Here is a 25,453-nt window from a genome sequence, read left to right as displayed (position 1 = left end):
TGTAACCTTGTCCACTCCCACTGCTGTTAAAGTTGCAGGTGTTGTGTCTTAGATCCACCACAGTCAGATAACACTGGCAGCTCAGGACAATGGACCAGCCAGCAGGATGCAGATCACCCAACCCAGCCGATCCTGAGATGAGACCAAGCTGCTGCTGAGAACGACAGCCCTGCTCTAGTCACACACCAGCAGCTGACTAGTCTACGCACGGCCGAAGCTTGAGGACTCATCAAGCAAGTAAATGTAGTTAAAAATCTTAAGACTGATAGTTTTCCTGTAATACTGTTTTCCTATTGTTCTGTGTCTGTATTCAACCTTTTTCCCAGGTAAGGACCTCTTTTGCCCTTGCTGGATATGAATATACTGTACATTGTTTTGTTGTTGATACCCCCCATAACCATGCTAGAAGAAACACCCATATAAGGTGTCCCCACTGTACACATACTACTTAGGAAACCCAGACCCATCCAGCCCAGCAACAATTCCGAGTCTTTCAGTCATTCTTCAAACATATAAACCAGAAGTTACCAGAACCTCCTCCTTTAGCAAAAAGAAAATAGAAAAAAACCTATTTGCTCAGCTGGCTGAAAACATTGCTGGCAACCTGGATGTCTCTTTACGTTATGTTTATAAAAAGGCTAACATAAGAGACCAACAGCCTTGAGAAGCAAAAGAGTTAATGCCTCAAAATAACTTTACTTTAACTAAATCTTTCCCCAAACAGACGCCCCAAGTTCAAGCGTCTTGGCTCTTAAAAGTTTCTGTTATTAAAAAATACTGTGTTACTTGCTAAGAAAAAGCTTTTAAGACCCAGTAAAAAAACTAACTTGCTTAAGACATGACAAAGTTGGTACATGTGCCTGTACAGGTTTAACACAGGTTTGAACCTAAGTCTTCATTCAGAAAACAGTTTCCAACTACAAAAAAATGTAAAACCCTCATTATAAGTGTATTACTAGTAATAGAAACTTGCTTGCTGCTCCCCTGTGTATTACACTTGCTCCTTCAAATGATAAAAGGTTCGTCAGAAGACTTCAGCACAAGTGTATTACATAAAACACTATTGCTCTGTCTCGCAAAGAGACTCAGAAAGTAAAAATAAAAGAACTCCCACTAATTAGTATAAATTCTCAAAGAGGGGGATAAGGAAGGAGATCACCACTACTCCTGCTGCCCTTGTCCCCCCACCTTGCCTAGTTCACAAGACAGGAGGAAAGAGAGAAAGCAAAAAGTTAGAAAAAACCAAGTAAGATAAATAGCCAGACAACCTTGGCACCACCATCCGGCCCTAGGAGCTAAAAAAAAGTAATAATAATAACATCAACCCCTGACCTAAACTACTTGTGTTGTCTGTAAATTCCAGACACTGTATGAAAAAAGCATTGTAAAGCTTTTTGTTCTTTTAGCTGACGCATGTAGCCCCCAGTCACATTTCTCACACCTGCTCGATTTATCACGACCCTTTCACGTGGACCCCTTAAAGTTGTAAGCCTTTAAAAAGGCCAAGAATTTCTTTTTCGGGGAGCTCGGCTCTTAAGACGCGAGTCTGCTGACGCTCCCGGCTGAATAAAAAACCTCTTTCTTCTTTAATCCGGTGTCTGAGGAGTTTTGTCTGCGGCTTGTCCCACTACAATTTCACTTAACATAATGTGCCCCATTAAGCTCTTGTGAATCCCAGTTTCTAACCTGCAATTGCTCTAAGTGTTTTCATTCCCTTTTCATGGTTTCTACTAAGAATTCCAGAGCTCAGCTGCAATGTTTTCACTGCCTTGGAAGTTACTCATTGTTTTTCTTTACATCTTATCCACAGACACACAAATAAATTGTCCGGTGCAAGTGCGGCAGCTATATGCCCTTCCTGTGAAGGCAGGCCGGTTTGATAGCTATTAAGCAAATCCATCTCAGCATTCTTAACAGCCTTTATATTGTTTGATATCAAGCTCAGCAATTTAAAAAATATGCCTCTGTCTTTGTAAGACTACCTATGGTTTGGAGATGACTTATGTAATATTCAACCCAGCAGATAATGTATATAAAAATTATTTCATATGATTTAATGATCTTGAATTGATTTAACTGTTTCTATGTCATATTTGGAAAAAGCAGGGCAATTATAAAATTTAATAATGGCATCTCCATAAAAAGCAATAATTCATATGCTACTTTAAAATCTTTCTCCGGCAGTTAGGTGGGCAGAAAACCCAAATTTAGTAACTTTGAACAGTTCCATCACTACTTTTTTTTAAGTTAACTGAAGCAGCCTCGGGCAAGTCTTTCAGGAGGTTTCCAGAAGAAGGCATTATTATCAAGGAGATGACAGCTCCATGCCTGTTACTGCCCCTGAAGGCCTTCCAGTGGGACAAGATGTGGAGGTAGAGGACAGTGAAATTGATGATCCTGACCCTGCTTAGGTTCAGGCGAAAGTGTATGTTTGTGTCTTGGTTTTTAACTAAAAAGGTTTTGAAAATAAAATAAATAAATAATGAAAAAAGCTCACAGAATAAGGTTAAAAGGAAAGAAAATATTTTTGTATAGCTATATAATTTGTGCGGTTTTTCGTTGATTTGTTTGAGACAGGGTCTCACTCTGTCACCCAGACTGGAGGGCAGTGGCACAATCAAGGCTCACTGTGGTCTCCACCTCTTGAGCTCCAGAGATCCTCCCACCTCACTCAGGAGGACGCCAGTCCTGCAGGCAGACATCAGGCCCTAGGTGGACCCTCCATTGGTGTACGCCAGGCCCCAAGTTGACAACCAGACCCCAGATGGACACCAAGGCCCTAGGTGGACAGCAGGCCCATGTTGAACACCAGACTCATGTGGACATCAGGCCGCAGGTAGACACGATGGATGCCTTAGGTAGACATGTAGGCTCCAGGTGGACATTAGACCCAAGGAACACACCCAGTCCCCAGGAGAACATCAGGCTCAGGTGAAAACTCAGGCCTTGGGCGCACATCTGGCCTTAAGTGGACACCCAGGTCCCAGGTTGATACCCAAGTCCCAGGTGATCACCAGACCGCAGGTGGACACAAGGCCTTAGGTGAATAACAAGACCCAGTAGGCCATCACGCCCTAGCTGGATACAGTCCCCAGGTGAACACAAGGCCCCAAGAGGAACATAGGCCCAAGGCAGACATCAGGCCCTCCGTGGACATCAGGCCTGAGGAGGACATCTGGCCCCCGGTGAACATCAGGCACAGGTGTCCAAGCAGGCCCTGGGTGGACATAATGGTGTCTAGGTAAGGAGTTGTCCTGCGGGGAGGGTGAGCAGTCAGCAGCCCAGTGGAGTCCTGAGGAGGTCTTATGGAAGGAAGGGGCTGAGGGGACAGAACCTTAAAGAAGCGACCTCACTTCCTTAATGACAGACCCGAACAGAACTTAGAACTCTGGTAACCAGGCGCCCAGATCCTAGAGTCAGCACTGTAACCAGCTCAACTTGGTGGGAGACGCTTGAGAGAGCAAGATGTTCTTGTGTTGCTCCCCCACTTCGAGAGGCTGCTGCTTCAGGAATGGAGGGAGTGAGAGCCTTTTCCGACGATGCCGAAGAAGGCTCATCCCTCACCCCAGACGCCTGTGGCCCTTTGTAAGAAGGCGCACCCAGGTACCACAGGGCAGCCTGGGGCAGGCCCTAGCAGGCCAGGCCACAGCAGAGATCCCATCGGGGCTGCATCTGCACATTGTCCCTGTCCAGGAGGAGATTCGGGAGCCCATGGAGGCACAGGCCCATGGTGAGGTGGCCTGCAGTCTGGAAGACTTTGTAGGGGCGGTGTTTAAGGGCTGGAACTCCTTTAAATTCAGGGAGGTTGTTTCTGTGTTTGGAAATTCCAGTGGAAAGTGACTGACGCTGGGGACCCTTTCTCCTTTCTCAGCTCCTGCTCAATATGCAGAAATAGAAGCATTTCCAGCACCAGCTGTTGAGCCAGAACCAGCATGGGAAGAGCCCCCTCCAGAGACAGTGCTGGAGGTGAAGGGAGCTCCAGCCAAGGACCAGCCCAGAGAGGAGCTGCCTGAAATCACGGCACCTACTGTAGCCACTGGCCTTAGCCTTGCAGCTGAAAGGGTGGCTGGAGAGACAGGTGGCAGGGACGGGATGACCAGCACGGCCCCCGCCAGCAGCTCCCATGCTGCCCCTAGTCCTGGGCACGGTGGCAAACATGGAGGCAAAGACCAGGGTTTTGAGCCTGGGCTCCTGTACCTTGCTGGAGAGAGGCTTGTCTCATTCACTAGAGCTGCAGTCCTGCTGCTGCAGGGCCTGTTTATTCTACTGCTGCTGGTGGGGTCTATCTGTGTGCAGGAGGTGCTTGAGGGCATTAAAAGAAGGTTCAGAAGAAGAGTTCCAGCAGCTCCTCCTGCACCCAGAGGCAGCCTCCTCCTCCAGGCATAGATGTCTGTCTGCAGCTGGGCATCCAGGCTGTTTGCCCCTGTCGTGCTATCCAGGACAGGCTCTTAAAAGGTGGGCAGAGGGTGAGGGGGCCAGGAGGCAGCTCCAAAGGGTACAGCAAGCAAAGCTTTTAAAGACAGCACTTGTGCCCCAGGCTCTCTGTGCCACCACCTGCCCTAGCATTTATTAATAGTGTTAGAATTGCAAGTTGAAGAAACAATATTTCAATAAAGTTTGATTTCCGGAACTTCACACCTTTTTGAACTCCCTAATGTTAGACGGTGTTTTTGAGGTGATCCTAAATATCTCTGATAGTTGTGTCTTTTGTTGTGGTTGTTTGTGTGATTAAATTACTGTCGAGTCAACTGTTACTGGAAACTTTTCAGGTATGGCTTTTAGAAGACTTTGACCTACTCTTGCCTGTTTTGACTCTCTGGTTTATTGTGGAAAGAGGGATGATGTAGGCTCATGTCTCTGGCAGATCAATCACCTTTTGCCATCAAGGATTTGGCATCAGAGTTTCCAAGAATTATGTGTGCAAGTTGACATGCTGGCACTTTAGCTAATCTGGGTGTCAAAACAGAATGCCACAGACTAGGTAGCACAGAAAATTGATTTCTCACAGTTCTGGAGATGGTAAAATCCAAGGTCAAATGGTCAGGAGATTCCTTGTCTGCAGAGGGCTGGCTTCCTGGTTCAGAGATAGCCATCTTTTACGGTGTCCTTACATGACAGAAGGGATGAGGGAGCTCTCTGCAGTCCCTTTGATAGGGGCACCAATTCCATTCACGAGGTCCCTGCCTTCATGAACTTATTCACCTGCCAAGGCCCACCTCCAAATACCATCACATAGAATTAGAATTCAACACATGAATTTGAGGAGGATAGTAACATTTGCTTTACAGAATCAGGTCTCCCCGAGCCATATGCACTCACAAGAAATCTGTAATCTTCTATTAAGTATTTGCTGGTCCCCTCTGGGACTAGGGAATTTTTTTTCCTTTAAGAAAAATGATCTTTCATGTGATCCATGGTTTATTCATAGAAAAGCACTGTGAGTTCACACAGTTGCTAAAAACAAGGGCAATTGTGATACAAAAATGAGAGTGATTTCTCTCTCTCTCTCCCCCTCCTCTCTCTCTCTGTCTCCCTCTCCTCTCTCTCTCTCTGTCTCTCTCCCTCCTCCCTCTCTCTCTCTCTCTCTGTCTCTCTGTCTTTTTTAACCAACCCATTGGGCTGAGACATTGTGTGGCGCTTGGCTGGGCAGTAGGACTTGAGTAGCCACAAAAGGCAAATACAACTTCTTGGTCAGTTTTGAGTAGAAAAGCTGACAATTTGTCAACAAAAGAAAAAGTAAAGCAAATGGAGAAGTTCTTAGTTCGCATTCTAGCTACACCACCTCTTCCCTATCAAACCCCACCCCCGACTCAGGAACTAAGACATAAAAGAGTAAACACCAAGGCACTGGTAACCAACTGACTCTTCTGAATGCCCTTGCTATCTCCTACAACAATTCCAGGCTGAGCATAGGGGTCAGGAAGGTGGCAGGAACACGATGATTCACTGTGGAGGTCAGCCAGGGCTAAGACAGGGCTGCTCACTAGGGCTAGAAGTTAGGAAGGGAGAGGCTAAGTGCAGACCAGCCCTAGCCTCCAAGTCAGCAAGCAATGAGACTGTGACAAAAGCAGACAGAGGAAGCTTGAGGTAGAAAGGTAGGGGAAGAAAGCAAGTACGGGGCGAGAAGAGAACTGGGCAGCGAAGGCAGCCTATCTGGTGGCAGAGGGAGGCTGGTGTTTAGAAGCTCGTTTGGGGAGAGAATGAATAGAGGAGGCACAGAGATGGGGAACAAACATTTAGCTGGTGAGAGAGATTTAAGATGAATGGGAAGAGAAATCTCACAAAAAGGACAGATTCATGCAGATCCTCTAAGATGAACACGCAGTCATCCCTACATGTAGAAATATGCTCAGTTACACATATAAAAACACAGATGCATGGAGAGCAAGCATACACACAGACACATATTTCTACACATGCACTCATGTGTGCCCAGGTACACAAACGCTAAACATGCAAAACATGAGAGCATTTACACATAGATATGCATCCTCACATGTATGCAAGTGTTACATCCTCACACAGAGACCCACAGTCCAGTGTGCACATATCCACACAGGTACGCAGCCATAGAACTGACATAGATGAGCATAAAGATGTAATGTGCACATACAGACAGGCATGCGCAGATATATCTATGCACACAGACACATGTATTGAGTCATACAGATACACACACTCTCTTAACACAAAGGTGACCAGTATAGATGAATATTGTGAGCTCAGTGGCCTCGCAGACCTTCATCTTTTCCCTGCGCTTGTTTCAAAGGTGCTCAGCAGACTCCTGGTGAGGCTGTGTGAGGCAGGGGCAGGAGCTCCAGAGTCCTTACAGCTTTGTGAGGCAAAAGTCTAAGTCCAGTCCTGGCCTCTGCCACTCACCCACCACTGGGCTATTAATGCCCTGTCTGCAGGGGAGAGATTCTGCATAGACTAGTCTTGGGATTTTTTCTAACTGGCCGTTTTTCTCCTTGGCACCCCCACTGTCCCACTGGGAAGGGCATACACTCTGGAAGGGAAACCTGAGAAATGGTTGTGAGTCTCCTCAGACAATAAGCATATCCTCCACCCACAGCTACCTCAAGGGCCCATCAAATCAGAACCAGGATTATTAATACTTACGACTTTACAGTAGTTGGCAACAAATATACTATAGTATTTACGGTACCATAAATGCATCTGTTTCTCTGGTTCAGCAATCTCTGAGACGGAACAGTGTTCTGTGTTTGCCAAGGGAGACAGCGCCAAAGCCCAGGACACACAGGACGTAGGGGCAGAAGGTGATATATCGTGGGGTTTCTGGTCGATCTGCAGGGCCCAGCTCCTCCATGAACAGTGGGCTGTAGTGAGAAGCTTGCCAAGGGATGCGTATCCACTAGAGCTGGGCTCTCCCCATCCTTAGCCCCGTGGTCCTTTGGGCTCAGCCACAGGTGCTCAGAGTCTTCTCAGGGTGGACAAATGTTTCAGTGTCCTCGGCCCGACCTAATAATTCCTGGGGACCCAGGCTGCCGGGCAGGTAAGCTATCTGCTTTCTCAGCCAAAGGGCTCTAGAACCAGCAACATCAGCTGGTTATAACCACTAAAAAAATTTATATGAAGACATATTCTTTAAAAAAAAAAACTATATATAAATCGAAATATAATTCTAAAGAAAACATCCAAATAACCCAAAGGAAGCAGGAAAAAGAAAACAGAAGTAATAACCAGAGACACAAACAGAAAACAAAAAAGTATTATTCCCTAACATATCAGTAAATATATTAAATGTGATGATCTAAATACACCAATTAAAAGATACATTGACAGAGCAGACTTTTTAAAATGATTCAACTATATAGTGTCTAGAAAAAAATTCACTGCAAATATAATGATTACAGGGAGGTTGAAAATAAAAAAATAAAAATCATACATCCTGCAAACATTAATCTACAGCGAACAGAGTAGTTATATTATCATATAAAGTATATTTCAGCATAAAGAAAATGACCAGAGACTGAGAAGAATATTACATAATGATAAAAGGGTCAATTCACTGAGACATAGTGAGCCTAAATGTTCATGCATCTTTAAACATCAGAGCTGCAAATTAATGTGAAGCTAAAACTAATAGAACTGAAAGGAAAAATAAATAAATCCACAAATATTGTTGGAGACTTCAACACCTCTCAATAACCAAACTAAAGCAGTCCTAGGAGGGAACTAAATGTAACTAAAATGCTCACATTAGAAAAGAGGAAAGGTCTCAAATCAATAATCTATGTTTCTACCTCTAGAACCTAGAAAAAGAAGTACAAAATATACCAAAAGCAAGAAAAAGAAGGAAATAATAAAGATAAAAGTAGAAATCAATGAAACCGAAACCAAATCAATGAGCTGGTTCTTGGAACAAATTGATAAAATTGACAAACTTCTGACAAGACTAACAAAGAAAAAAAAGACATAATAGCACAAATTAATAACAGAAGTAAAACAGGGATATCATTACAGATTTTACAGACATCAAAAGGATAATGAAGAATACTAATACAATTCTACAAATATTAATTTGACAACATACAGAAAATGGACCAATTTCACTGAAAAACACAGATAATTAAAATGATACTATAAATATTAAGGAAACTGAATATGCAATGTTATAACACACACACAAAAGTCTCCAAGCCCAGACGGTTTTACTTAAGATTTCTACCAAGTGTTTAAAGAACGCTAATTCCATATAATCTTTCCAAGAAAACAGAAGAAACACTTTCCAATTCATTTTATGAAGCTAGTATTACCCTGATACCAAAACCAGACAAACTATATACAAAACCCAAAAATTTGTTAAAAGGGAAAAAAGAAACTATGGACTAACATCCCTCACGAATATATAGTAGTTCACCCTCTCTCCCATCCATGGTTCCGCGGTTTCACTTTCCTGGGTTTGTTACTCACAGTCAGCCACAGCCTCAAAATATTAAATGGAAAATTCCTGAAATAATTTACAAGCTTTAAATTGCATGTCTTTCTGAGTAGTGTGATGAAATCTTGCATCATCCTGCTCCATCCCTGGTGGGATGCAGATCCTCCCCTTTGTCCAGCGCATTCATGCTGTATACTCCACCTGCCCCTTAGTCACTTAGTAGCCATCAGTTATCAGATCGACTGTGGTGGTACTGCAGTACTTGTGTTCAAATAACACTTGTTTTACTTAATAATGGCCCCAAAGCACAACAGTAGTGATATGGTTTGGCTGTGTCCCCAACCAAATCTCATCTTGAATTGTAACTCCCACAATTCCCACATGTCGTGGGAGGAACCCGGTGGGAGACGATTGAAGTATGGGGGTGCATCTTTTCGGCACTGTTCTTGTGACAGTGAATGAGTCTCACAAGATCTGATGGTTTTCAAAATGGGAGTTTCCCTGTACAATCTCTTTGCCAGCTGCTACCCACATAAGATGTGACTTGCTCCTTCTTGCCTTCCACCATGATTGTGAGATCTCCCCAGTCACGTGAAACTCTAAGTCCAATAAACCTCTTTCTTTGGTAAATTTCCCAGTCTCGGGTATGTCTTTATCCGCAGTGTGAAAATGGACTAATACAAGTAGTGATGACAGCAATCTGGATATGCCAAAGAGAAGCCATAAAGTGCTGCCTTTAAGTGAAAGGGTAAAAGCTTTCAATTTAAGAAAAAAAAATCATATGCTAAGCTTGCTAAGATTTACAGTAAGAAAAAAATTTATCTGTGAAATTGTGAAGAAGGAAAAAGAAATTCATGCTAGTTTTGCTGTTACACCTCTAACTACAAATGTTACAGCCACAGTCCATGACAAAGTGTCTACTTAAGATATAAATAGTTGGCTGGGCATGGTGGCTTACGCCTGTAATCCCAGCACTTTGGGAGGCCGGGGCGGATGGATCGTCTGAGGTCAGGAGTTCGAGACCAGCCTAGTCAACAAGGTGAAACCCCGCCTCTAAGAAAAATACAAAAAATTAGCCAGGCACGATGGTGGGTGCTTGTAATTCCAGCTACTTGGGAGGCTGAGGCAGGAGGATTGCTTGAACCCAGGAGGTGGAGGTTGCAATAAGCCAAGATCGCACCACTGCACTCCAGCCTGGATGACAGAGATTCCAAATATATATATATAAAGTATTTATGGCTGGGTGTGGTGGTTCACACCTGTAATCCCAGCACTTTGGGAGACTGAAGCAGGAGGAGGTCTTGAAGCCATGAGTTTGAGACCAGCCTGGGCATTACAACAATACCCTGTTTCTACCAAAAAAAAAAAAATATATATATATATATATTAAGCTAGGTGTGGTGGCAAGTGCTGGCATAGGCCCAGCAACTTGGGAGGCTGAGGCAGGAAGATCACTTGAGCCCAGGAATTCAAGACTGCAGTGAGGTATGCTTGCACCACTACACTCCAGCCTGGGCAACAGAGCAAGATCCTGCATCAAACAAACACACAAAAAAAGATGGAAAAAGTACATTGGGTTTGATACGAGGGGGTTCCTAGGTTGTTTCCAATCAGAAATGTGTTCCTACTGAGAGCAATCAGGTTCAGTACTATCCGTGGTTTGAGGAATCCACTGGGGGTGTTGGAATGCATCTCCTGCAGATAAAAGGGGACTGCTATACAAGCAAAAATCAACAAAATATTAGCAAATAGAATTCAGCAATATATTTATAGAATTATACACAATGACCAAGAGGGTTTATTCCAAGGATGCTGGTTTAATATTCAAAAATCAACCAATGTAATCCACCAAATTAATACTCTACAGAAGAAAAGCCACATTGATGCAGAAATTGATGCAGAAAAAGCATCTGACAAAACTCAACATCCATTCATAATTATTTAAAAAGTCTCTCAGAAAAGTAGGAATACAGGGAAACTTCCTCAACTTCCTAAGAGTGTCTCTAAAAAAAAACCCTCCATCTAGCATCATACATAATGGGGAAAGGCTGATTGCTTTCCCTCTAAGATCAAGAACTAGGCAATGATGCTCATCTCAGAATTCTTATTCAACATAGTGCGGGAATTTCTAGCCAGTGCAATAAGGCAGGAAAAAGAAATAAAAGGCATACAGATCAACATGGAAGAAATAAAATCTTTACAGATGACATAGTTGTCTGTGTAGAAAATCCCAGAATCTACAAAAAAACTCCTAGAACTAGTGAGTTCAACAAAGTTGCAGGATACAAGATCAGCAAACAAAAATCAACTATATCTCTATATGCTAGCAATGGACAGGTGGACACTGAAATTAAAATACAATACCACTTACAATTGCTTTAAAAAAAAAGGAAATACTAACATCCTAATATGGGTGACACGTTGACAGTTGCAGGAAACCACCATGGCACATGCATACCTATGTAACAAACCTGCACATTCTGCACATGTATCTCAGAACTTAAAGTATAATAATAATAAAAGAAAAAGAAAAAGAAAAAAGAAGGCCGGGCACAGTGGCTCATGTCTGTAATCCCAGCACTTTGGGAGGCCCATGTGGGCGGCTCATCAGAGGTCAGGAGTTCCAGACCAGCCTGGCCAACATGATGAAACCCCATCTCTACTAAAAACACAAAAGTTAGCCGGGTGTGGTGGTGCACGCCTGTAATCCCAGCTACTCGGAAGGCTGAGGCAGGAGAATCACTTAAACTTGGGAGTCAGAGGTTGCAGTGATCTGTGATCGTGCCATTGCACTCTAGCCTGGGCAACAGAGCGAGACTTCATCTTAAAAAAAAAAAAAAATTAGGTATATATACAACCCAACATGTACAGGAACTGCTGAACACTACACAACACTGAGAAGAGAAATCAAAGAAGATCTAAATAAATGAAGAGACATAATATATTCACGAACTGGAAGATTCTAAGATGTCAATTCTCACCCAATTGATAATCAATTTAACACAATCCTATCAAAATCCCAGCAAGATTGTTTGTAGACATGGACAAGATTATTCTAAAATTTACATGAAAAGGTAAATGAACTAGGATATTTTTAAATCAAAAAAAAAAAAAAGAAGGTATAATCCATTTACCCAATTACAAGACATATTACACATCCACAGTAATGAAGACTGTGTGGTATTAGTGGAAAGTCAGATACATGGATCAATGGAACAGAAGCTAGCAATAAACCAACACAAATATGCCCAATTTTGACAACGGTGCACAAGGAATTCAATGTAGGAAAGACGGCCTTTCAACAAATGGTGCTAGAGTGACCCTCGTCCATAGGCAAAAAACCAAAACCAAAAACGCCTCAAGCTGATACAAAAAGTAATGTTAGACAAAAAGTAACAGAAAATGGAACAAACTTAAATTGATAAATTGGACTTCATTAAAATTAAAAACTTTTGCTCTGCATGATGTCCTGCTAAGGAAGATGAAAAGATAAACCACAAAGAAGGATAATGTATTTTGCAAACGACGTATCTGACAAAGGACTAGTATCTAGACTATATACTAGTATCTACACTATATAAAGACCCTTAAAACTCAATAGGAAAAACACTAAACAGTCTAATTAGAATATGAGCAAAAGACATGAGAACATTTTCCACAGCAGATAAATAGTATGAAAAGGTGTTCAACACCATGAGCTATAGTGGAAATGCAAATTAAAACCACACAAGATGTTACTATACTCCTATCAGAATGGTTAAAAAAACAAATGGTGACAACACTAAATGCTGGCAAGGTCACAAAGTAAGTATATCTATCACTCATACACTGCTGGTGTGAATCAGTTTGGCAGTTTTTAAAAAACTAAACATGCAACTACCATACAATCTAGGAACTGCACTTCTGGATATTCATTCCAGAGAATGAAAACATACACTCACACACAAACTACATGTGAATGGTTACAGCAGCTTTGTTTGTAACAGCCCAAAACTGGAAATAACCTAGGTGTCCCCTCTTGTCATGGAATACGAGTTAGCAATAAAAAGGAGCAAACTACTGATCCAAGCAACAACCTGGATGAATCACCAGAGAATTCTGGGTGAAAAAAGCCAATCTCAAAGATTCCAGGTTATATGATTCTCTTCACATAACATTCTTCAAATGTCAGATTTATGGAAATGGAGGATTCCTGGGTGGCTGGGGATGGGGTGATGTGGGAGGGAGGAGGTGATGGAGACACTGGGTACTTTCTGCATTGTAGCCAGTATCCTATCCCAGATGTGGTGCCGTACCACAATGTTGCAGGATTTCACCATCAAAGGACCTGGGCAAAGGAGTACATGGGATCTCTGTTATTTCTTACAACCACAGAGGAAACACAATTATCTTAACATAAAAAGTTTAATGATAAAGGAAAAACAAAACTCAGCCACTGTGGCTTCTGCAGTCAGTCCTCAGGGGTCTATGGTGGATGGCCACAGGCCTCCTCCAGTGACGCCTGCCTGCCATGGCCCAGAGCTGCACCGCGTATGCTCTGCTGGCCTCTCCAGCTACTTCCCTGGAGGCCATGCACATCCCCTCTCTCAGGGGTTCTTCTGCCCTCTCCCCTCACAACCCTCCCTGGAAAGATCTGGGATGCATGCCAGGATGAACCCAACTGTCTCAACTCTGGCCAAGAGGGCGGCCAGGAGCAAGGGAGGGAGAAACATCTCAGCCTGCTATACCCGGTGTTGTCAAGCTGCCAACACTGACGCTTCCCAGATGTGCACAGGTCTCTGGACACAGCCACCCCATCACAACCAGCCCACACAACATGCTTGGCTCTCACTCCACGTGGCCTGTCTGTGGCTCCAAGAGGAGGAGGGAACAGTTGGTGACAGGATCTCTAACAGGTGGTTAACCCAGGTTTCCTGTCCCCCTGGACTCACCTGCCCTTAGACTGCAGTGGGTGGGGAGAAAGGTAGTCAGACACGTTGCGCAATTCGGCACTGAAGAGGGCAGGCCTCAAACAGTCGATGCAGACAGGTGGGTCTCACCCTTCTCACCCCATCACGTCCTGCCATCCAGAAGGCCTCAATGGTCCCACGCCCCCTCACCTCCCATACACAAACATCTTCTACTTCATGAAATAAGGAGACTCACTGTCCCATACCCAGTCCCCTCAAAATCCCACACCTCCTTCAAGAACACTAACCGGCCCCAAGGCCAAATGTATTCCTTCTCTCTCACACCACCACATCTCCTCGCTGGGGACAAGAATCCTGCCTTATCCAGTGAAGCACCCAGTACACAGTTGGGCTCCAATGACTAAATAAATAAACACTTGAATAAGTCTATGGGTATATTTATTAGTCACCTCCAACCAGCTGAAAAGGTAACTTCTCCCTAACAGCTCTGAGTGCTGCAGGAAGGCCCTCCCAGCCAACACCTGGGTGAGCCAGGATGCCCCTCTCTGCGTCCCACACCTGGAGCTCCCAGGTCACCAGGGCGACGCTGGTCAGCACCCAGCAGTGAGGGATGATCAGCACTCTGAGGAGCAAGTAGACACTAGACACGAGCCGGGGCCTCCCCAACCCCCGCACGGCTGAATCCAACTTGTACTTCTCCTTTCTCTTGAGTCCAAGTCTCCAGTTGTGCCACTGTGTGCACTATGCCACCAAGGACAAGAGGCATGGACAAAGCTGGCACTCAGACAGGAGCACACGGCCACACACAAGAGCTACGGCACTTCCACGCCATAATACTGTCCCTGCAAGAGGTTTCTGTGCCTCTTTAGGGAATAAACAAACAAAACCCACAGCGGAGAAAATAAAGCTCAAACCAGAAGGCTCAGAGAAATGTCTACTCCCGGGAAGATGACATCTCAAGAGCAAAAGCCGGCCAAGGTCGCTCACCACCTCCCTGGACCCAGTATCCTCGCCTCTTAAAGAGGAGGTGGCCTCAATAGGGGCTGACGTATCTTCCAGCTTTGACGGTCTAAAATAAGCTCAAAGCTGAGAGGGGCAGCAGGAAGCAGGTCTTGGTGGAGACTGATGGGAACAGATTGCTTGAGGTTTTCTAATGGAGTCATAAGGATGAGAGTGAGAGGCTGGGGGAGAGCGGGATGCAGAGAGCAACAGAGATAGCTGTTGGCGACAGCCCTGTCTCCTTTCTTTTCAAGTGCAGTTTCTTCCTGAAAGACCCCAGGAGGCAGAAGACTGGGCTAATCTCTCCCAGCACAAATAACCCATAGTTATGGTAGTTTCATTATTTCAGAAACTACCATTCCAGTTGTGCCCTGAGGGTCTCAGGCCTGTTTCAAAACCCACAATTCAACTTTGAATACAGTGAGAGTACAGTATTTTAAATTTGCCTCCCTCCGTGAATCCAATTAATAATCAACAGATTAAAAAAAATCTTAAAGATTGGACTCAAACATGCAGATTCCATTCTAGTTTATCTAAGCTTAAGAATCTGCAAACAGTCCCTATGAGGTGTAAAGTTACCAATTTTGGCAGTTGCTTCGAATAACCAGGAAACTTACAAACGTCTGTCAGAACTCTTGCCAACTTAGTAAAACAAAGTGGGCAGGGTTTTTGGTTTGTTACATTGTAAGAGAAAACAGTTTAATAAAATATCATTCTTGCTTTTCACAAATGCTCAGTGAAGGACGTAAGCCAGGGACTGGGATTCCCAATTTACAGACAAGGAAATTAAAATATAGAGATACAGTATAGCACAGAGACACAGCTCACTTGGGGAAGGGGAGTGATGAGAATGAAGGGCTTTGACTTGAAGCCCCGTTCTGAACCCATCACTGTAAAATTCAGTACCAGGGAGAACCCCAGGGCCTCTAGCCCAGGAAAGGATGCATGGGCAGTCACTGGACTCATCCCAGCACTTGGTTAAAAAACAGCAGCCCCAACAGGACAGTCTCATGTTCTGACCTGCATCACCTCTGGCTTTCTAAAGCGACATCAGGCCACAGGTGAACTTCAGCAGCAGGCAGGGCACATCAGTTCGGGCCTTAGGATACACTCCAGGGTTGCGCTGTTCCTAGTTTCTGTTTGGGTGAGGGAGAAGGGACCAAGATGGAGGAAGGTGAACAAGATGGCACAGTCCCAATTGCTTCCGGGTTCTTCATCACCGACTTTCCCGCGCCCGGGAAAGTGCAGGACAACCGAGCATGCGCCAGGTGACGTCAATCCGAAGAGATCGAAACTTACCCGGCCACGCCTATGGAGATGCCCTTATCACGCCCTTATCCCGCCCACGGCCCTCCCCCTTCCAGTACCAATGCATAAAAGTCCGCCCCCGGCAGGAGCCGGTGTGACTTCTTCGACCCCCGTTTTCGTGGGCCGGAGTACCTCACCCGAGAGCGCGGGCGCGACTTCCCTGGCCCCCCATACCTGAGGACCAGAGAACCTCGCCTGAGAGTGTGCGCATATTTGCAATAAAAGACTGCTGCTTTCGCCAGGCGCGGTGGCTCAAGCCTGTAATCCCAGCACTTTGGGAGGCTGAGACGGGCGGATCACAAGGTCAGGAGATCGAGACCATCCTGGCTAACACGATGAAACCTCATCTCTACTAAAAATACGAAAACATTAGCCGGGCGTGGTGGCGGGCACCGGTAGTCCCAGCTACTCAGGAGGCTGAGGCAGGAGAATGGCATGAACCCAGAAGGCGGAGCTTACAGTGAGCTGAGATTGCACCACTGTATTCCAGCACTCCAGCCTGGGTGACAGAACAAGACTCCATCACAAAAAAAAAAAAAAAAAAAACTATATAAATTTTCATCAGACATGTATAATATAGAATATTTCCCTTTAATAAAAATGTTCACATCATATACTTAATGGGAAACAAAATATCATGTGAATAGCCTAGAAATAAAATTGCCTTATCTTTCAGAACATGTATTTTCTGCTTAAAATCTGTGCATATTCTTTTTTACTTCCAAAACTGGATCTGGATTCAGATTTTCCTTGTGTGTAGATCCTAGAGGAGAAGCTATATAGGATCCAGGTTCACATTTAGTAGCAGCTGAAAACAAAAAGCAAGAATTACATTACGATTATTATTATTATTTTAAGATAGGGTCTCACTCTTTTACCTGTGCTGGAGTACCATGGTGTGATCACAGGTCACTGCAGTCTCGTCCTCCCAGGCTTAAGCAATTCTCCTGCCTCAGCCCCTAGTATTTGGAACTGCAGGCATGAGCCACTGTGCCTGGCAAGTTTTTGTATTTTTTATAGGGGTGGGGTTTTGTCATGTTGCCCAGGCTGCTCTCAAACTCCTGGGCTCCAGTGATCTGCCTGCCTTGGGCTCCCAAAGTGTTGGGACTACAAACATAAGCCAACATGCCTGGCCAAAGAATTATATTCTATATATTTCATAGTTAACTAAGTGTAAGTCAGTAAAAAAGAGTTAAGAGCTTTTTCAGTGTTATTAAGAATGAAAAGTACGTATGACTGCAATGCTAACTTAGTATTAGATAAGAATCTGCCCATAGTTGCACACTGAATTAATGATCATTGTGGTTGTGTATCACAGCTTCTGCTTTTCTCATTGTTCATTCATTTATTCAACAACCATGTGCTAAGGTACTAGACTATGACAAGCCCTGGAGTTACAAGATGAAGATGATACAGCCCACCTCTCAGCAATCGTATGCTATAACCTGAAAAAGCAGACAAATAGGCAATTTTCATACCAAGTCATAGATATCCTGACAGGTATAAAATAGGGCACTATTGGAACTCAAGAGGGACACCTATTCCAGTTTTGTCTTGATATTGTAGGCTTTTTGGTAGAGGCATGGTTAGTGAATACCTGAAGGACGAGAAAAAAAGGTTGGCAGACAGAGCAAAGAAGCAAGTGCAAAGAGCTGGAGGAGAAGGAAGAGCACTGTAGAGTTCTGTGCAGTCCAGTTTGGCTGGATCCTAGAGCAAAGGGCAGAGCACAGTAAGTGGTGAGAGAGAAGCCTGAGTAACTTGAGGAGAACCAAATGAATGTGGGTGTTTATATTCCATGTTAAGGAATTTGGAACTTTTCCTGAGGGCAAAAGTAAACCGGTGACACTGTAAACAACTGGAGACTTAAAGTGTTACCTCTCAAGTGACTGCTTATAAACTGTAACTGCTTGACTAGGTTACTAGATGAGACTGGGGTGTTTTGGCCTTAAAAATCACTACCATAACCCTGAGAAATTGATGATGACTTTGTTTTCTGAGAACAGTTTCTGTGTGCTGGCTGACAGTTCCATAGGGATGGCAGAAGTGAAGTACAGAGCCAGACTCCTTGAGCTTTGTTTTTCAAGCTATGGAACGTGATGAATTAGTGAGGCATAAGTATGCTCTTCATTATACATGTTCAATTTTTCACATCTTTCATTATCTAATGTGTAAGAAAGAATATTTAATGTATTATCTATTAGCCCAAGAACAGAAAGGGATGTCATTTGCAGTTTATTTCAGATATATATTACTTAATCTAAATTTAATTAATAAATTTTGGTAACATACCTGCTACTTCTGTTGTTATATCATTTTGCAACTTCTGCTACATCTGAAATAAGTCAAATATTATTTACAATGTTTAAGAAGAGACATTATCATGGTAAGGAGCATCAATTACAAAATGTGGCCTTTAAATAACACTTTTACAGACTAGACCTAACTTGAAGAATGCTTAAATTTTTAAAAAATCACATAAATTCCTACCTATTTTAAGTTTAGATAATGGAGAACATATATGTGTTATGCTGTTTAGATTAATCTCACAAAAGTACAATTAATATTGGTCTGTTGGATCTATGTCATTTCAAAAGTGTGATGTTTTCCCTTATTAGTACAGAGGTTAAATAATTCAAGTCATATTTTGCAATGAATGCATTTTCCCATTCTTATCAAAACTCTGCCCTTTATCAAGGTCTAATCAGTTTTTCACTTTAATGAATACTTCCTTAAAATGAACTCCTTATTCTGTACTTTTAGAAAATAATAATTTCAAAGTATATTCTTTGCTATTAATTCAGCACAGAATCTTTAATACATACTTGAAGAAAGCAGCATTGTTGTGATGCCATGTAAAAGTTCTACCAGCAAAAGATTATGCTGTCTATTATGATTAACATTTCTTTATTCATATGGACACAAAGATTTCAGAAAATTTACATGAAAACAAGGATAAATATAGGTTAGAGGCAGTTTTCAATCTTAGTTTCTTTGATTCATGAGTGTCTAGAATTAAAAACTAGGAAAACAATATAGAGTTATGTAACTGCAACTTTGATTGCTTTTCAGAAATTAGTACCCATTTTTTGAAGCGTCTGACAAGTTATAGTTATCTACTTAATTATGAAAGGTGTGGGAATATTTCAAACTTATTGCCGGTGTCTCTATCTAGAGTGCTCTTATTTAAATCTTTTGTAGAATAGGTATTCTCTCACTAAATGCCTAGAACATGGTCTGAGATAGTTTGTGGTGACAAGGATAATGATATCTAATGCCTTTACAAATTTTAGGTGTCAAGTCAAGTTTTTTGTTTTACTAACAGGTTTACCAATATTTTGAGACTCCTTTCCATAACATTTCTGTGACAAAAACATTATAGATAGGCTTTATAGAGTAAGGAATATGACTACAACATTACCAGCCAGGCCTTATAAAAGCAGTAATTCAATACCAGATAAAGGGGAAAGCCTTTCTTCAAAGAACACTAGATACTGCCATTCATAAACACTATGTAAAAAATACATTTTTACATGACTCAAATTAAGACACTACTACTGTAATGTTGTTATATTTTCTTGCAAAAGCTCTTCTGGCTAAATATTTCTAATGTAATAGATCTTATTATTTTTTTATACCCCATTCACAATATTTTCATACTACCTCAATTTTGTTAACATAAAAATGAAATAATCTTCTTAACAAATTGCTTACTTTTATGCTGAATAAATCATAACTCTGTAGAGAGAGAATACTTTCTGTATAACAACTTTAAGTAAAGGTCATTTTCTCTCCAAACTCTTCAGTAAGAGTACATGGTAGAAGTCACTGCCTGTCTTTCAGCCCCGGAGTGGCCTCCCCCTACATCAATTCTCTTCCAGCCTTTCCCTGACCCTTGAATATTTCCCTACATAAATGACAGTGGAGGGCAGCTGCCTTTGAGAAGGAGATCACAGATCAGATGCAAAAGCAGAGGGAAAAAGAACAGGCCCAGAACACGGGGAGGGAGTGCCTGTGGGATGGGAACCCAAAACCGTAGGAAAGGGGTTTTGAGTGTTGATGGCTCCAGTTTTTTTCCTGGCCAGTGAAAGGCTGGGGTGGCTTTACCTATTTTCAGAAGTAAAAACAGGCAAATATTAAGTGACTTTTAAAAAGTCCTTTCATTTTATTTTTGCTTTACCATTAAATCACACATTTTCCTCATATTTCCCTTCACAGACATTCAGAATTGTTGTCCCCAGTTGAACCACTTAAAACAGTGCCTGGCACAGATAATAGAAAGGAAAAAGAGAGATAAGTAGATAAAAGGAGAGATAATGGTGACATTAATCACTGTCCTATTCAATGAGACAAGGGGGCCGGGCCATCGATGGCTTTTGTAGTGTGCAGAGCAATAGCTCAGGAGAAACTGAACATCACCAGAGGATATAAAAGAGCTTAGTAAACTGTTAATTTTCACTTTATACAACATACTAAATCCTTATGGAGCAAAATACATAAACTTTTTAATAAAATTGCTCCTCCTCTCTCCATGGCCTTTCTCTTTATCTCCAGGTGGGGATTATGTCTCAGACGGTGGAGGAAGTCCAACATCAACAATGCGAGCACATCTGCAAATATATTTACACTTTTTCATTAAAAATATAAGTAGGTGGGAAAGTTATACAGGGGAGAACATATGTACCAACACATTTCAGCTAATTAGTAGGATTATCTTAGAAATGATCCTTTTCAAGCTATGTCCCACCGAAATCTAAGGTTCCACAGAGGACACTGAAGGATGAAGGGATAAGAAAGTCATAGCTTCAGAGCACTGATCCTTCCTTTAGTCAGACAGCACTACTTCTGTTTTCTATAATATGGTTTCATGCAATTTTTAAAAGTTCTATTCTTTTTAAAAAAAAAAAAAAAAGTTACTTAAAGGTATGAATGTCACTGATTTAATCGAAGTCCCTAATTTTATATAAGAAACAAAACAGGCTCAGAGAGACTGCAGCTTGCCTGAGGTCACGAAGCCAATTAGTTACAAGCTAGGAGTAGGCTTCAGATCTTTCACTGAGCCTGTAGTTATTCTATGCCAGTTGCTTCCTTCATATTCAGAAAAGAAACACAGATTTCTTAAAAATAACTCAGGCTGGGTGTGGTGGCTCACACCTGTAATCCTAGCACTATGGGAGGCCGAGGCGGGCGGATCACAAGGTCAGGAGATCGAGACCATCCTGGCTAACACAATGAAACTCCGTCTCTACTAAAAATACAAAAAATTAGCGGGGCGTGCTGGCGGGCACCTGTAGTCCCAGCTACTCAGGAGGCTGAGGCAGGAGAATGGCGTGAACCAGGGAGGTGGAGCTTGTGGTGAGCCGAGATCGCGCCACTGCACTCCAGCCTGGGCGACAGAGTGAAACTCTGCATAAAAAATAATAATAAATAAATAAATAAATAAATAACTCAGGCCAGGAATGATGATTCACGCCTGTAATCTCAGCACTTTGGGAGGCCAAACTGGGTGGATCACAAGGTTAGGAGTTCAAGACCAGCCTGGACAATATGGTGAAACCCTGTCTCTACCAAAAATACAAAAATTAGCCAGGCGTGGTGGTGTGCACCTGTAGTCCCAGCTACTCAGGAGGCTGAGGCAGGAGAATCACTTGAACCCAGGAGGCGGAGGTTGCAGTGAGCAGAGATCGTGCCACTGCACTCCAGCCTGGGCGACAAAAACAACAACAACAAAAAAAAAAGAGAGAGAAAATGCATCTATAAACTATCATGATGCTCTATAATGTTTAAGCAGGAGACAAAAAAGAGTAGCTCTCCAAATTGTAAGTTATGAATCAAATTTAAACAATTAATATCATAACTTCTGGCCAGTACCAGTCAAGACACTCAATTTATGAAGAACACATTTTTCAAACTGCAGAACAGAAAACTTGAAGGAGAAAATCTTTAGCTGAACCAAGCAAGCAGAAATTGAGGAAACTATTCCTTAAAAGAATTATTTATTCTCCTCCAAATAAGACTTGGTTTACGAAAATCAATCAACAAGTCAATTATCCATGTTGTGAGTTATTTATAGAAAAACTGAAAACACAAAACAGATTTCTCTTTACCATTTAGCACACTTCTGTCCAACTTCTCATCATTAATCTGTACATACAAAGACATGGGCTTAATCTCAATTATCACTTATATACAGGCAGAAATGACAGGAGAACTTTCATTTCCCTGGCCTCAGGTTTCAAGTGAGGACTTAGACTCTCTCCACCTACAGCTTCCTCTTGAGAGGATATCAGATCTACCTAATGGGTGAATTTGGGCAAAGCACACAGTGTGCTCGCTTGGCTCAGGGTCTCTTTCAAAAGATGTGTCTGCCCACAGTGACATGAGTTCAGGTCTGCTGTCATCTCTGCAGTAAGCAGCATGCAACTGCGATGGGTGTCAAGCATTTGTTTTCTCCACTTAAAACTCTGTGGGTTAGTGCCTAATCTGGGATAAAATACTGTGGCTGCACATCTGAGCCACATCCCCCCATTAGTTATCATGAGTCTGTGATAGAGCTAGTGTGTTGATGTCCATCTGACTCCAGTGTTCTGAACTCAGAAGGGAACGAGGAGTACCATTTGCTGCCTATCCACCACAGCCTGAACAAGAAAGATGACTGTATAACACTTATAGAAATAGTTTCTTCTTCCTTGACTTTATAATATTACCATACATTCTTCACAACTACCTCCACTTTAAAGAGGGGAGGAGTTAGAAGGAAGATTTTTTTAAAGAAATGTAGTGAAATCAGTACCAATGGCAAAGTTCAATAAATACAAAGTTCACTCTTCAGCAATAACTTCTTATTGACAGGCTACTGCTAAATTATACTTGAGATTACGGGCTGGAAAATAAGAGGCCAATAAAACTATAAAAAGTACTTCTGATATATAGGACAAAGGATCCCAGGGTTAATCTAGAATGTGAAAACTGTAAGTAAAAATTAGTAAAACATATGCAGAGTAATCTATTATCACTACAATGGTGTTAAGTGGCAAGGCTATGTGGCAGGTCAGGTCTCATTGCTTTGGCACTCTGAATAGTTAAGTATTAAATAGTTAATACTTAACTGAATAGTTAAGTTAAATATTAAAAGCTGAAAGAGCCAGTGTCCTTACACAGGCTGGAATGTAACAAAAGCCCACCAAGAGTCTTGCCTAGGCCTTTCCTGGGCCTTAAAGTATGACAAAATAATGAAGGAATTCTTAATAGGACCTGTTTAGTATTAAATACATTTTATTGGAGATCTGAAGAAACTCCCCAGGCCTCCACAAATAAGTTTATTGATAGGGGTCTAATGGAACTCACAAACCTCCATGATTTAGCAGGAGACAACATAAGGGTTATCACCCCAGCACCTGGACCCATTTAGATTAAATAAATTTACTGAAGCAGAGGAAAGTCTTCAGGACTTAGACCTTAGTTATAGATTAAAAGAGGTTAATCACTTATGTCTATAGACGAATGCACACTTACTGTAGATATATAGCTTAGAAGGTATATAAGCTCTGGAAAACTTTGTAATTTTGAGTTGGTGTGGTAATAATTTCCAGGCCTTCCCTGTAACCGGTTGCAGAAAATAAAACCTCTCTTCCTCCCCAATTCATCTGCATCTCATTACTGGGCTATGATAAATAGCAGCCCAACTCTCAGTTTGGTCTGGGAACAGTCAGACTCTAGATTTCATATAATGGGGTGAGAGATGCAATAAATGCTAAATGTCATGCATGTAGAGAAAACTTGTTTCAACAACCAGTTATATTATTTATCTGGTGTGTGATTTCATACAAAATTATAACCATTTTTCTTGAGGTTAGAGAAAATGCTGAGTACAATAGCACTTCACAGTAGGAATGGCCCAAAGTGTTAAAATCTTGCAAATAAAGGAGATGTATAAACAGATCCAATATTAGTGCTATTTTTAACATTTTACTTTTGAAAATCATAGCTAAAAATTTCTAAACATCCTGTTTTGTAATGCCCCACCCAGAAACCCACCCACCCCCACTTTTTTTTGTAAATATCAGTTTAGATGGTATGTTACCACCTCCTCCTTGTATTAGCTGATGTTTTCCTATAGGAAATACTTAAGTTCCTAGCAACTCTAGAAGGCACCTTCTTTCTGTAACTCTAAAAATTCTGTAGACAACAGCTATATAAGAACTCTTCCAAGGTGTGATTATGGAGACATGCCTTTGTATCTATTTTTTTTTTTTTTGAAACGGGAGTCTTGTTCTGTCACCTGGGCTGCAGTGCAGTGGTGCGATCTCAGCTCACTGCAACCTCTGCCTCCTGGGTTCAAGCGATTCTTCTGCCTCAGCCTCCCGAGTAACTAGGATTATAGGTGCCCACCACCACGCCAGGCTAATTTTTGTATTTTTAGCAGAGATAGGGTTTCACTATGTTGTCTAGGCTGGTCTCGAATTCCTAACCTCAAGTAATCCACCCGCCTCGGCCTCCCAAAGTGCTGGGATTACAGGTGTGAGCCACTGCATCCAACACTCATATCTTGATATTATCATGCTTTTTCATCTCTTTTAGTAAGTCTAACATGATTGGGCAAACAAATGCCCCACAAGGAAGCTAGGTATGACTTGGAACTACTACATTAACATTAACTTCAAAACAAACAAATTTTCTACTTATCTAGAAATACTAAAAAATGAACACCCCTTTCCCCACCCCCCCCAAAAAATTTAAAAAATAGTTCCTCAAAAATCTTCCCTTGCTTCACATCTGCTTTTATTTATTTTATTTATTTTTTCCCCACCCCCGAGATGGAGTCTTGCTCTGTCACCCAGGCTGGAGTGCAGTAGCGCAATCTCAGCTCACTGCAACCTTTGCCTTCCAGGTTCAAGTGATTCTCCTGCCTCAGCCTCCGAAGTAGCTGGGACTGCAGGCGCACACTACGATGCCCAGCTAAGTTTTGTATTTTTATTAGAGATGGGTTTTCACCATGTTGGAGGTTCGTCTCCAACTCCTGACCTCAGGTGATCCACCCACCTCGGCCTCCCAAAGTGCTGAGATTATAGGTGTGAGCCACAGGGCCTAGCCTACATCTGCTTTTTTAACTCTCTCAGCACCATCTTGTAAAATGATACATTACCTTGTTTTTCTGGTAAGTATTGTGTAAGGAAAATATCTTGGGGCCCCAAAATCACTAAACTAAAAGGAAACTCTGGAAAATGCTGGAAACTGCTCAGGGCAAACCTGCCTGGCATTCTATTCAAAGTTACCTCTCTGCTCACTGAGATAAATAGAGATCTGACTGTCTCCTTTGGAAAGGCTAATCAGAAAC

General features: G+C 42.3%; 2 protein-coding genes across 4 annotated transcripts in view; one reads left to right on the top strand and one right to left on the bottom strand.

Annotated features, from left to right (window-relative positions):
* Window positions 1-3,436: 3,436 nt before the first annotated feature.
* Window positions 3,437-4,628, top strand: LOC112610107 (CMT1A duplicated region transcript 15 protein-like protein). Of its 3 annotated transcripts, none has more exons than XM_025363455.1 (3): window positions 3,437-3,603; window positions 3,872-4,020; window positions 4,297-4,626. In XM_025363455.1, the coding sequence occupies exons 1-3, from the start codon at window positions 3,540-3,542 to the stop codon at window positions 4,384-4,386; spliced, it is 303 nt and encodes a 100-aa protein (XP_025219240.1). In that variant the 5' UTR covers window positions 3,437-3,539; the 3' UTR covers window positions 4,387-4,626. The 3 variants fall into 3 exon arrangements, with proteins under 3 accessions (XP_025219240.1, XP_025219239.1, XP_025219238.1); XM_025363454.1 differs by having other exon boundaries at window positions 3,448-3,730; window positions 4,297-4,420; XM_025363453.1 differs by having other exon boundaries at window positions 3,466-3,730; window positions 3,872-4,628.
* Window positions 4,629-16,693: 12,065 nt separating this feature from the next.
* LOC112610183 (coiled-coil domain-containing protein 144A-like) overlaps window positions 16,694-25,453 on the bottom strand; it is a 78,153-nt gene continuing 69,393 nt past the window's right edge. The window contains exons 16-17 of the mRNA XM_025363508.1: window positions 18,409-18,451; window positions 16,694-16,927 (exon numbers count right to left, since the gene is read on the bottom strand). Coding sequence (XP_025219293.1) covers window positions 18,446-18,451 — 6 coding nt within the window. The 3' untranslated portion in view covers window positions 16,694-16,927; window positions 18,409-18,445. The remainder of the gene's footprint in view (window positions 16,928-18,408; window positions 18,452-25,453) is intronic.

Source organism: Theropithecus gelada, chromosome 16, assembly GCF_003255815.1.
Source record: "Theropithecus gelada isolate Dixy chromosome 16, Tgel_1.0, whole genome shotgun sequence".
Classification (NCBI taxonomy): Eukaryota; Metazoa; Chordata; class Mammalia; order Primates; family Cercopithecidae; genus Theropithecus; species Theropithecus gelada.
Note: the sequence above shows the minus strand (reverse complement) of the source record. Positions and strands in the feature narration are given on the sequence as shown.

Coding starts and splice junctions, on each gene's coding strand:
- LOC112610107 (XM_025363453.1), top strand. CDS start 3,466: ATGTTCTTGTGTTGCTCCCCCACTTCGAGAGGCTGCTGCTTCAGGAAT. Junction 3,731..3,871: donor CATGGAGGCACAGGCCCATG/GTGAGGTGGCCT, acceptor CTCCTTTCTCAG/CTCCTGCTCAATATGCAGAA.